The sequence below is a fragment of the Cinclus cinclus genome, chromosome 14 (genome assembly GCF_963662255.1).
Source record: "Cinclus cinclus chromosome 14, bCinCin1.1, whole genome shotgun sequence".
Classification (NCBI taxonomy): Eukaryota; Metazoa; Chordata; class Aves; order Passeriformes; family Cinclidae; genus Cinclus; species Cinclus cinclus.
This window is the reverse complement of record NC_085059.1, coordinates 20,287,154-20,299,205: the sequence shown is the minus strand read 5'-3', so window position 1 is coordinate 20,299,205 and position 12,052 is coordinate 20,287,154. Positions and strand designations below refer to the sequence as shown.

The 12,052-nt window shown below is 49.0% G+C and overlaps 2 protein-coding genes across 2 annotated transcripts; one reads left to right on the top strand and one right to left on the bottom strand.

Moving 5' to 3' along the window:
* Positions 1–6,652: 6,652 nt before the first annotated feature.
* C1QTNF2 (C1q and TNF related 2) lies at positions 6,653–8,949 on the top strand. The gene is given in 4 exon segments (XM_062502358.1): positions 6,653–6,689; positions 6,692–6,867; positions 6,870–7,125; positions 8,281–8,949. Coding segments are annotated over 4 exon segments (1,083 nt in total). The 3' UTR covers positions 8,895–8,949.
* Positions 8,950–9,712: 763 nt separating this feature from the next.
* On the bottom strand, positions 9,713–11,532 carry FABP6 (fatty acid binding protein 6). Its single transcript, XM_062502515.1, has 4 exons — positions 11,436–11,532; positions 10,462–10,637; positions 9,944–10,033; positions 9,713–9,766 (listed from the first exon to the last, which is right to left on the bottom strand). Exons 1-4 carry the CDS (start codon positions 11,500–11,502, stop codon positions 9,713–9,715), a joined length of 387 nt encoding a protein of 128 aa, XP_062358499.1. The 5' UTR covers positions 11,503–11,532.
* Between the last annotated feature and the right edge of the window lie 520 nt (positions 11,533–12,052).

The following is a 12,052-nucleotide window of genomic DNA, read 5'->3' as shown; positions in this document are numbered from 1 at the left end:
CGTGAGAGTAGTTTTCACCGGCTCTGAGCTGAACAACCCAGCACCCAGCTGCTCCCTGGGTAAAAAGTTGTGGGTTTTGTTAAGGAAGAAGATTTGAGGCTGCTTTGAAAGCATCTTATAGGCAGCTTAATTCAGGGGTTATATCAAATGTTCTTCCTCTTGCCTTGGTGTGCTGCAGTAGGAAGCTAAGTTTGCCAAGCTCCTTATTCTCTCTTGCAGCTTCCCTGGTATATTTTCCTACCTGACAAGCTCTTGTTTACAAGCTGGAGAGCAAAGAAACCCCTGAAGAATCAAAAATTGTGAAAAATGGAGAGCCTGCTGGTGTTACCTGCCCTGTTTGCTGCCTGAGGTGATGTTTGAGGTAATCTGCTGTACACCAGCTGGGAGATATTTATTCAGAATTTTTTTTTATTGTTCCTAAATAAAGTAACAGTTCTGGTCCTTTTTGCAGGATCTCTGCCATGGGGTTCAGTTGGGCTTTAAGGATGGAGTAGGGAAATTATTTCTCATGTTGGTGTCTGATTTATTTTACTTTATTGGATATGCTTAAGGTGTAAATCTGGTGCTGCAGACTCCAGAGCAGGAGGGCTGGAGGTTTTTTGCAATTGGGAAATACAAGGCATTTTCAGAAATCCATTCTTGTCTAACTATGTTACTTGGTATTAAGGCAGGGACTAATTGTGGTACCTTAAAAAGGTTGCTGAATTTATTTTGAACTACAGAATTTACTGAATTTTAGAAGGTACATGGAACAAAAAGCAACAACTCCAGGCTTTACAGCATCTGCTCTGTGCTGGCAGTGGCTCACTGGTGATTGGACTGAGTCCCACTTCCGTCTTCCCAAAATAAGCTCTATTTATTTTTATCTTAATGGGTCAGGGCTGCAGCTCCTAAGCAGAGCTAATGGTCTCAAGGGCATCCTTTAAGTTTAAACAGGGTTTTGACTCATTTTTATGGGGGCTTTTGGAGAGGGACAATCACTCTCTGTAGGCTGCTTACAGACTTCCAAACTGCTTTTATGCAGGGCAATAAAAATTACTCAAATCACCGTCCCACACTAAGACTGGAGGCCTGTTGGGTGGAAAAATGCTTCTTCCTTCCCATTAATATCTCCCCAAAACCCCCAGAGCACTGACACTCATCTTTGGTAAGGCACACTTGTATTGATATTGCTGGGTTTTAGGCTGCCTCAACCTCGGGGTGAATTTCAGCTCTTCTGGCATTTGCTGAATCATTTTATTTGGTTACAAAGTCATGACTGCAGGGTCACTATCTAACAATGAAACCAGTGAGTGCTCAGAAGGTAAACAAGGGTAAATCCTTCCAGGCTGGGACACAGCCCTGTCCTGGGCTGGGAACTGATGGTCACCCACATTTAGGCACTCCCACTTCTCCCCCTTAGCACGTGTACAGCAACAGCAAAGGGTGATTGAACCTTGAGGTGACTTTGTCCTGCAGGATTAAGGATGGCAAACCAGACATATTTATATAGAAATAAATTATTTATCATGCTAATGATAAGACTAAAAAGGCCTTAAACAGAATTATTTGCTGCCTAGTATGAGTAGCCAGAACTACTAGTATAGTACAGTGCACTATTTTTGAAGCAAAATGAAAGCATTTATATTAAAGCAGTTATATTGAGGCAATTCTACTAAAGACAGCAAAAAGTGTTAACTGGAGAATGGTGTTACTCATCCAGACAACCACTCTGGGCAAATCTCTCTGGCTCAGGCCTGAGGAGTGGCCTTGAGGGGTGTCCCCACTCCATGGAGGAATCTCCACTCTTTCTGCAAGAGGGGTGTGTTGGAAAACCCTCTGTTAAACAGTGGGCCTGGGCTGTCAGTCAGATGGGTCTGTGCCAGCTCACCTTTGGGTAAGGTGTCAGTAGCATCACTTGTTTGTTCCTTTTTCAGGCACTTTATTATCTGCCACATTTTCACCTCACTCTCAGGATGTTCAACTTTGGGATCCGTGGGTCAGGCTGCTTTTAGCATTTTTCACCCCAAAAACAGCAGTGAATCCCTTCTCCACTCACTGACAGCTTTTTGAGCAGGGCATTGTTTGAGTTGTTCTATTCCAGGCAGAACATCCTGAGCAGGGTCTGCACCCCCAGCCCACACCTCTGTCCCTGAGCCAGCCCCCCGACCCTGGGGACACCACAGGAGTCACAGCACAGAGGGGACAAGATCTGCTGTAATGTCCCTTGCAGTGTCTCACTGACACAAAAAGCACTGAACACGAGTCTCAGGCTGCTCTGATTCTCTGTGCAGTTTGTTTATTTAACAAATTGTGCTGCCAAGTGTTCTCAGCAGAGCTGTCTGGGACCCGATGCAGCCTGGCCTGGGTGTGCAGCACAGACAGATTTTCCATCTGCCTGGCAGGAGCTTCCCAGCAGATTCTCCCCACACTGCTGACTGAACTAGGTCAGGCTCTCACTTCCTTCCCCATGCTGCAGACCTGGGCACAAAATCACCCTGAACTGTGAATTCCCTGCTCCTGCCTGGAGCTGCCTGCCAGGATTGCTGTGTGTCCAAGCATCCTCTCATCCCTGGCCTGTGTCACACCCATCCCAAAGCACAGGTGCCATGGGGTAGGAGCAGGACCAGCAGAGGAGCTTTTCCTTTTTTATGCCATCAGTGTCTGAGGAAACCACTGTGGCTTCCCAGGCCCATCTGACTGGATGCCCAGGAGAAGCTTTCACCTGGTTTTTATTTCACATGCAATACTTTGAGCCTTTTGGCTCACACCCAGGCAGAGGGGCCCAGCATGAGGTCTGGGTTCTTACAAACTTTATGGAAATAGGCAAAAAGTGAGAATTTCTATCTGACCAATGCCCAAAGCAGCCCTTGGAGCAGTGTCTGGGTCTGTCCCAGCTGTGCTCACCCCAGTGCCAGAGGTGAGCCAGCTTTTCTAAAACAGCCCTTTTCCCAGGGAAATGCAAAGCTGATGATTGCATGGGTTTGGGAAGGGGGTTGTTCTGGAGGTTGTTCTGTGTCAGGGAGCTGGCTCTGCAGGAGCTCTGTGGGACTGTCAGCACAACACAAAAACAGCCCTGCGCTTCCTTAGCCAAATGTTCCCAGTCTTCCCAGAAGCATCTAAACTGGCCCCAGCTCATAAAGCCAATTGTGTACAGACTTCATTTTTATGTTAGATCTGTTCCCACCAAGTGCCAAAAGCAAGCACAGGGGAAAGCTTAAAAATAAACCATGACAGCTCTGAGGAGGATGAATTTGGGTGGAGCAAGGAATGACTCCAGCAATTCTCCCAATTCTCCCAATCAGCTGATGTTCTGCACTGAGCAGAGAGGATTCACTGGCTGCAGGGCAGGGTTTGGAGCCCTGCCATCAGGCACACGCCTGTCCCACGCCCCACGCAGGATCTTGGAGGGGCCAGAGCAGGAACCCACAACCAAAGATGAGTCTGCTCAATACTAGCCCTGGCAGCATCCCAGAGCGTCCTGCTCCAGCCTCAGCTGCTGGTCCTGCCTTACCTGAAGCAATTTTGAGGGGGTTATAATTACTTTCCAAGCTTAAAACAAAATCCCAACCCTTTCCCAAGACAGAAGTGTTCCTGCCCTGCCATCCATATGACAAAAGTTGTGTTTTGTAGTGCACATCTGCCTGAATAAGTGCTGAGGTACAAATTTGCATTTGCAGAGCTGCTGCTTCATGACTTGGTCCTTAAATTCAAGCCTGAAGTGATTCAACTGAGTTTCCACCATTAGGAGAAGATTTTCTTCCCCTTCATGCTCCAGGATAAAGTGTCAAAGTAGTTCCCTAGCTGGATCAGTATTATCCATTCCCTGCTGGTGTGGGCAACAACTACAGCACAGAGGGGCAGCATCAACCAGAAATGATCCAGGCAGCCCCTGAGCCTTTCCTCCAGGATTCTGAGGGAGAGGGAAAAAGGGAAAAGCTCCCCAAGCATCAAGAGCTTTCCAGCCACATGTGAGTAAAAATCTCTTCCTGCGCCACGTGACTGAGGAAGAGGCATAGATCCATTACACAATAATAAAAATATGCCTTTGGCAACGTGGAGCCAAAGTGGAGCTGCTGCAGGAAACTCAGACTACGCACAAGAAGGAGTAAAACAGGAATAAAAAGGACCAAACTCAAACCTGCACAGCCCTCCCAGGACCTGCTGTGGCAGGACAGGGCTGGGGATCTGCAGCAAAACATCTGCCTGAAGCCCTGGGGGCTGCCAGTGCCTGTCAGGACCTCACTGGGGAGATCAGGCTGGTGAGTACATCAACTTTTCCTTTTTCTGCCTCTCCTTCCTCTTAACCTTAACTTTGAAAACTTCCCAAATAAGGTTCAAGTCACTGAGCACTCAGGTTTCCAAAGGCTGTACAGGAATCCACAAAGGCAGCAGTTGCCAGTTAAAGGAATAACACCATGAGGGAAACATTCCTCAGCCTTTGCTGGGAGCTCCCACCTCCTTCAGCCTGTGCCTGCACTGGGCAGCTGCAGAGAAGGGTTAGAGCTGGGGCTAGGAAAGGTTTGGCACAGGAATTCCTGGTGTTTCTGCTCCAGGCTAGGGAAGGTTTGGCACAGGAACTGCCGGTGCCTGAAGCCAAGAGAACGCTGCAGGTTCAGGATAAAAGGTGCATGTTCTGCTTCCCCTCCTTTGCTTTGTGCAGCAGTGGGGAACAGATCAAACCTCTGTTGGTGTAAGTGCCTTCCTGGTCCCTATCTCTAAAATCTACCTATTTCAGATGTTCTGTCACTGCTGTCACACCTGATTTTACCTAAATCAGCCTTGCACCCAAGGACTCCTTTTGCTCCTACCCTGGGGATGCTGCAGGGTAACCTCCAGAGCTGAGAATTAAGCTCATGGGGATAATGATTATCTTGAAGATTAATTAAGACACCTTGAGGTACGCCAGGAAATTATGAGGCAGAAAGATGGATGTTTTATTTGAGAAAACCTCAAATACTGAAAGGAAATAGAGAAGGTGGTCATGGTGTTTACTCACTGCTGGGTCCCCTCATCCTGCTCCTGCCTCCCTCCAAGCAGCAATTCTCACCACCACGTGGCACAGGGTGGCTTCACTGGCCAAAATAATCACCATCCAACCACTGCACGTGCCACCAAACCCTGCATCTGGCAGCCCTCGGGGATTCTCCTCTGGGATTTCAGCCCAGCTGCCCTGGGAGCAGCAGAAAGTACAGCTGATGCTGACTCTTCCAGGCAGGATCTTTTCTTACAGAAACACTTCTTTAATGCACAACAGGCATTGGTCATGGCCCAAAGGTCTCTAACCCTGGTGACAAAGCCATTGGTTAAAATGTCATTGGAAAATCAGCCCTGCTGCTGCACGGCCTCCTGTGCCGGGCTGGCTGCCCACACCACAGAGAGGGGAGATGCTGATCTGCTTCCAATTTGCTTTCTGGAGCTCATCAGACCTTCTACGTCGAGGAACAATTTTCCTTTTAAGGTGGAGCAGCATGAGGTTTGTTCTCTTTCAAAAAGATTCCTTGAAGAGGTTATTTATAGATGCTCTGGTGGATGTGGTGGTGCTTTTCATCCCACGCACTTTTGCTGGGATATGGGATGAAGTGTTCTTGTGGAGCCATTAATTAGCACCAGCTCTGGTATTTAGATACTCCCCACTCATCCAAGTATTTGGTCCCACAGACCTCCCAACCTCGGGGGGATTTTGTTTGCCACTTTTTATCCCATCAGGACAACGAGCTGGGCTGTCTTAAGGTAACAGAAGTGTTTATGGTAAGAAACTGTCAGAGGAGAAGATGCCCTCCCACCCTCTGCTCCTTCTCTCACATTTCTTCTCCACATGAGGCATTCCCAGCTTTTCTCCAGGTTATACTCCACAGGTCCACAATGACATTATTCCCTGCCACAGCTTGAGTTGCACCTACCTCCAGATGCCTCTCCCTTCTCTGCCCCTTCAGAGGGTTCCTGAGAAGCAGGGATGCAGCTTTCCTTTTGACCTCCCACTCGACAGGCATTTGAACATTTTGTTTCCCTTTCCATGAACTCAGAAGCCTTCATTCAGCTTTCCACATGAACACTGGGTGGTGTTTTCCATCTCACAAATCCAACCAACACCTTTCAGCAGCAGCAAATCAGAGCTGAAGGACCAAAGGGCTTAGCAGCCAAATCCAGCCCTGGATCTGGTTTGCATTTCCCTCTCCTCTGCATGTTCTTAATTATAATATCACAGAACAGGGGGCTCCCACTGAGCATAAATATGTAGGATCAGCTGGCTGGATTTGGAGCATCTAAATATGCATTTCCACCCCTCAGGAGCTGAGAGCAGGATGAGAGCTAAGGCCAATGTGGAATTTAGACAGTGCTTTAAGCATCTTATTTCCAGTGCAGGAGTTGCACTTAACAGTACTGTGGAGCTGCTAAAGCTGAGCTGCAGTGGGGAAGGGGGTGAGGCTCAGCTCAGACTGACAGGCAAAAGGCACTAAGGCCTGGCCCAAAGCCTGCCCAGCCTCTCTTCACGTGATGGGTTTTGTGCTTTGAAGAAGCCCCGGTGAGTCAACCACGGGCAGGTCGTGCTGGGGTTGTTCACACCAAACCCTTCTCCTTCTTCCACTCCCCTGGTCCCAAGGAGCTGTTTTCTGCACCCCTCTGCATTGCTCCTTCTGTTTTGGGGGAAAAGAGCAAAACGAAATGGGGTATGGCCACGGATACAGACTTGGGAAAGAGTAAGTTTGACAAAAATATTGGTGTGACCTAGAAAACTCCATGAGCCAAGTCCTTGGAATCGCATCACACCAAAGCAAACAGCTCCCCCACCCTGCCAAGAGGAGCCAAAGAATCTCCCATTTCCATGCAAGTTTCCACAGCAGCCCATGCCAGTGGTGCCCACAGCTGCTCCCGTATCCCATCTCCTCCCTGCAGGCTGTGCCATGATCTCTGCTGCGCTGCTCCTCTGGACCGTGCCCTGCGTGGCAAACCACATCCTGGGGGGCTTTGCCAAGCGGGAGCTGCAGGAGGGTGCCCAGCTGGCCTGCAGCTTGCCAGGACCCCCAGGGCCCCCCGGGCCCCCCGGCGTGCCAGGGACTCCCGGCACCGTGGGCAGGATGGGCTTCCCAGGCAAGGATGGCAAGGACGGCCAGGACGGGGACAAGGGCGAGCACGGCGATGAAGGTAAGAGAGAGGTGTCCCAGGTTACAGTGGAAAGGTGGGAGCTGTGCTGAACAGCCCCTTCACAACTAAACTCCACCAGGAATTCCCACTGCCTGCCCTCCCGATGATCCCACTCCTCCGAGGGGTTCCGGACTCGCATCCCGTCCTGACAGCTGCGTGCGGGTTCTGTTGGTTTCATTTTGTGCCGCGGTGAGGTTTGCCCTGCTCAGGGCTCCCTAGAGGAGACAAGGAGCTGGTCTCTGGTTCCTGCTCCCAGGAAAACCTGAGCTACCTGAGAAAAGGAAGGATGGGCTGCCCGGAGCACTGCAAGGGGACAGGCACAGAGCGAACAACGGAGCTGAGGCGGGGCTGAGCTCTGCATCCTCCGGGGTCAGGAGGAGCAGGAGCAGCCCTGTGCACAGCAGTGATTTCCCTCTGCCACACTAGAGAGCACTCCTGCCTCAGCAAAGCCAGCGAGCCCAGCCTGCGCCTGCCTCCCTCCTCCCTGCCCAAACCGGGAATCTGGAGAGCACATTTCCAGCCACAGCTGCATTTCCAGCTGCTCTTGCTACAGCAGCTCAAGAGACACTGCATAGATTTTGCTCATATCAGATACCACCGAGCCAGAATCACTGCCAGCCCAAGTCCCTTCCCATCTCAAGGCAGCCCCTGCCTCTGGTGTTTGCTGGTTCATCCCCCAGCTGGGCTGGGCTGGCATCTAGATCTACTTTTACCTTGTTTTTAAACAGTTTCATGCTGAATGTTCAAAAAAGAGGCAAAGAAAAAAAAAGGAGACGTGAGATCAAAGGTATTCACCTGCTCAAAGTGAGGCTCTGAAAGCTTTGCAAACCTGCCCCACTCTGTAAACCCCAAACATTTAAAGCTTGTCTTTTAATTCCTCCCTTTTCTCGAGAAACGCCAGATCATGGAATCAGCCTTTTGGTCCTTAGAAAGGACAGATTTCCACTGTTACCACACCAGCTCCCTGCCTACCCTGGCTGGTCAATCTGGACAGATGTCCAGTCTCCAGTGGGATTTCATTGGGATTCTCACACCAGCAATGGCTTCCTCCTAAATGAAATCCCTGCTGCAATGCTCTAACCCCCTTCCCCCTGCTGTATCAGGTCTTTCCCTCAAAAGCGATAAGAAAAACTGATAAGATCATTTGTCTTCCAGGTCCCCCAGGCAAAACAGGAAACCCTGGCAAGCCGGGCCCCAAGGGGAAAACGGGAGCCCTTGGCAAGGCAGGACCCCGGGGGCCCAAGGGATTAAAGGGCAATCCCGGGAAAATCGGGGCCCCGGGGAAGAAAGGGCCCAAAGGGAGCCAGGGTGAGCCTGGGCTGCCGGGACCCTGCAGCTGCAGTGCCAGCAGGGCCAAGTCTGCCTTCTCTGTGGCAGTGTCCAAGAGCTACCCCAGGGAGAGGCTGCCCATCAAGTTTGACAGGATCCTGATGAACGAGGGAGGCCATTACAACGCTTCCAGTGGGAAATTCATCTGCAGCATCCCAGGGATTTATTACTTCACCTATGACATCACCTTGGCCAACAAGCACCTGGCCATTGGCCTGGTCCACAACGGCCAGTACCGGATCAAGACTTTTGATGCCAACACCGGGAACCACGACGTGGCCTCTGGATCCACCATCCTGGCACTGAAGCAGGAGGATGAGGTGTGGCTGCAAATCTTTTACTCAGAGCAGAACGGGCTCTTTTATGATCCCTACTGGACAGACAGCTTATTTACTGGATTCTTGATTTATCCTGACCAAGATTATCTCAATGAAGTGTAGGATGAGAAATTATGGGAGAAGATAGGAATTGGGCCTCAGTCCAACAGTGTGGCCTTACACGGGACATGTCTGGGATTATCAGATGATTCCATGTTTGCCTATGGGATTTTCAGTTGATTGCACCCTGTATGGGCAATTTAGACTTTTCCTTGATGTCATCAAACCCCCAGAGTACCTACTAGGCTTTCAGCAGCCTCATGAATGTCTCCATCCCAAAGCCATCTGTTATATATTCCACGACTATTCCAACATGCCATGGACATGTAACTCAAATACTGGTGCAGAGTGCTTTGGCTATTGCATTGTTATAATAAAGCATGGAAACCAGCAGTAATTTCCTAAAGCTGAGCTGGGAAGTGCTATTGATGCTGGAGTTTGTCACTGGGCCTCCTTCCCTACACCCCAGCATAATCCTTGTTAAAGGAATTGGGATTTGCCAGCCAGTTCAGAGCGAGGAATTTGTTAGCTGGAGTTGTAAAAGTCCCTCCCTGCCCCAACAAGGCAGTTCTAGCAGCAAAGGCATCTGGTCTGCACAGGAAGTGACTAAAAGGTCTTGTTTTTAGGGTTCAGGGCTCCTCTCAGGGCACAAAGTGGTGCTCTGAGCACCACTGATGTCCCTCAGAGCAGAGAATCAGTCACAGAAGGGTTTGGGTTGGGAGGCACCTTAAATCTCATCTTGTTCCACCCCTGTCAGATATTTAGGAATGGGGTAAGCATTAACATGAGGATGTTTATAATACCAAGAAAGAGACAAAGACAGAACTTTATTTATTTTATTGTTGGCTTTCAGTGCCCTGGAAGAGACTGCTCTTGCTGCCTTAGGCGATCTTTTTGCTGGTCCTTTTGTAGACTACACCAGAAGTAGTAGAAATCTGGAACAAAGAACAAACCAGAACTTTGGCTGAGCAGTGTAATCAAAGCTCCAGAGTCCCAGGGCAACAGCCCTGGGGATGGCTCAGAGCCTGTCTTTAAGATTTTTTCCCTAAACTTTAGATTTTGAGGATTTTCTCTGCTTTTTTATGAGCTGCCCTGGATCTTTGAGCACTCACCTCCACCAGCTTCCCCCCAGAGATCTCTGCAGTGTGCCGGTAGTTGGGGAAATCAGCTACAAGTTTCCCATCTTCCATTTTGACAGTTGCCTGTAAGATAGAAAGGTTTTTTTGTTGCTGGGGTTGCTGGAATTTCTGTCACCAGATTCTGGAAACACCTGCACACCTGATGCTGGAAGTGTATGAGGCAGAGGTTGTGCACTGCACGGGGCTAAAATCCATGGGCTTTAGTTCTTCAATGCTCATAATTTTAACAGACACTTGTTCATCTCCCAGTTCCTGCAGGTTCCAGATCTCCACATTGCTCATTAACAGCTCTGAAAATGATCTTGGCAGGCAGCCCAGGAATCAGTGGTGATGGAATCAGGGAATCCCAGGATGGTCTGGGTTGGAGAGGGCCTTAGAGCCTCTCATGTTCCGCCCTCTGCCATGGGCAGGGACACCTTCACTAGGTTTGCTTTTCACCCTAAATCCAAATCCACCTGAGGCTGGGGAGCTGAGGAGCTCCATGAATTTACCTTGAACTTCTTTCCTCCCATGGTCTCCATGTCTGCCTCAGTGCCCACGGTGAAGGTGTTGGTTGTGGTGCGGCCTCCTGGGAAGTGCTGAGTCCAGGTGAAGTCATTCCCATTCTGCACCACCTCAGTCACAATCTTGCAGTTCCTTCCCATTTCAACCTTGTCACTGGGGAGACCTTAAACAATAAAAACACAGAGTTTATCAAATCTAAGCTGAATTTAAACTGGAGGGTGGTAGTGGTGTGCTTGTTCTCAGAGCATCTGATTTGTTATTAATTCGTTATTTTTAATTTTGTTGCAGCATCAAAGCTCTGAGTTGAAATTACTGACATAAAGAAATATTTTAGTACATTAATATATTTGCTAAAATAAATCTTGCATTCTGTTCCGTAAGAAACAATACATAGGAAAAAAGTGCAAAGGACTTAAAAGATTCCCTTCTCCTTAACCTATACATGCAATACTTGGAATTTCATGTGTGGAATCTTGGATCCTTGCTATTTAGCTGCACATACCTGTTCTTACATTTGCTCTTGCTTTTTAACTGGATGAACATGGAATCATAGAATCTTTGGACAGTTTGGGCTGGAAGGGACCTTAAAGATCATCCAACCCCCTGCCATGGGGGACATCTTCCTCTATCCCAGGTGGCTCCCAGCCCTGTCCAACCTGGCCTTGGACACTTCCAGGGATCCAAGGGCAGCCACAGCCTCTCTGGGCACCTGTGCCAGGGCCTCATCACCCTCATAGGGAAGGATTTCTTCCTAATATCCCATTCCCCCCTTGTCCTGTCACTCATTCCTTGTAAAGTCTTTCTCCATCCATCTTTCCTGTAGCCCCTTCAGGCACTGGGAGACCACAACTGGGTCACCCTGAAGTTTCTCCTCTCCAGGCTAAACAATCCCAGCTCTCCCAGCCTTTCCCCAGGATTCTGATCCAATCCATGCCCCGTGCCTGACCCCTGCCAGACTCACCAATCTTCTGCACAAAGGCATCGTAGTTCTCATCACCCTCGAACTCGTATTTGCCTGTGAATGCCATTGTTCCCTTGGGATGAGCCTGGGCAAGAGGAACAGCAGTTGGATCAGAGCAGATTGGATCAGCTGGGCTGAGCCCTGGCTTTATAAAGCAGCCCAAGCTCTCAGCCCACCTGGCCCACACCCGTTGGAAGAAAAACTTTATGGTCCCCGTGAGTCACAGCCATGCTATCGACCTGTGTGACAATCAAGGTTATCAGGCGATTGTGCATCCTTGCCAATAACCTGGAGATCAGCGGGAATCAAGGCCAAGGGCTCCGTTTTCCTTTAGTACAGATTTCAACAAAATGATGTATTTTTTCTTTTAAGATTTCACTGTTTTTGCGTTCAGGATGGAATAAAAGTAAAATAAAAATGGACCATGCACTGCTTCTAAGCTCTGCAGAAAAAGACCTTGGGAAAACTTGTGTCGCCACCAGAGTTTCCTTTACACTTTTGATTTAAAAGCGGCTGTGAAATGACTCTGACTATCCTGAAAACATGTTTGACACTTAATTTGTTAATTAAAACCTTTTCAGCTTAATCCCAAGGTTGCTGAACAGAACTAAAGGAAA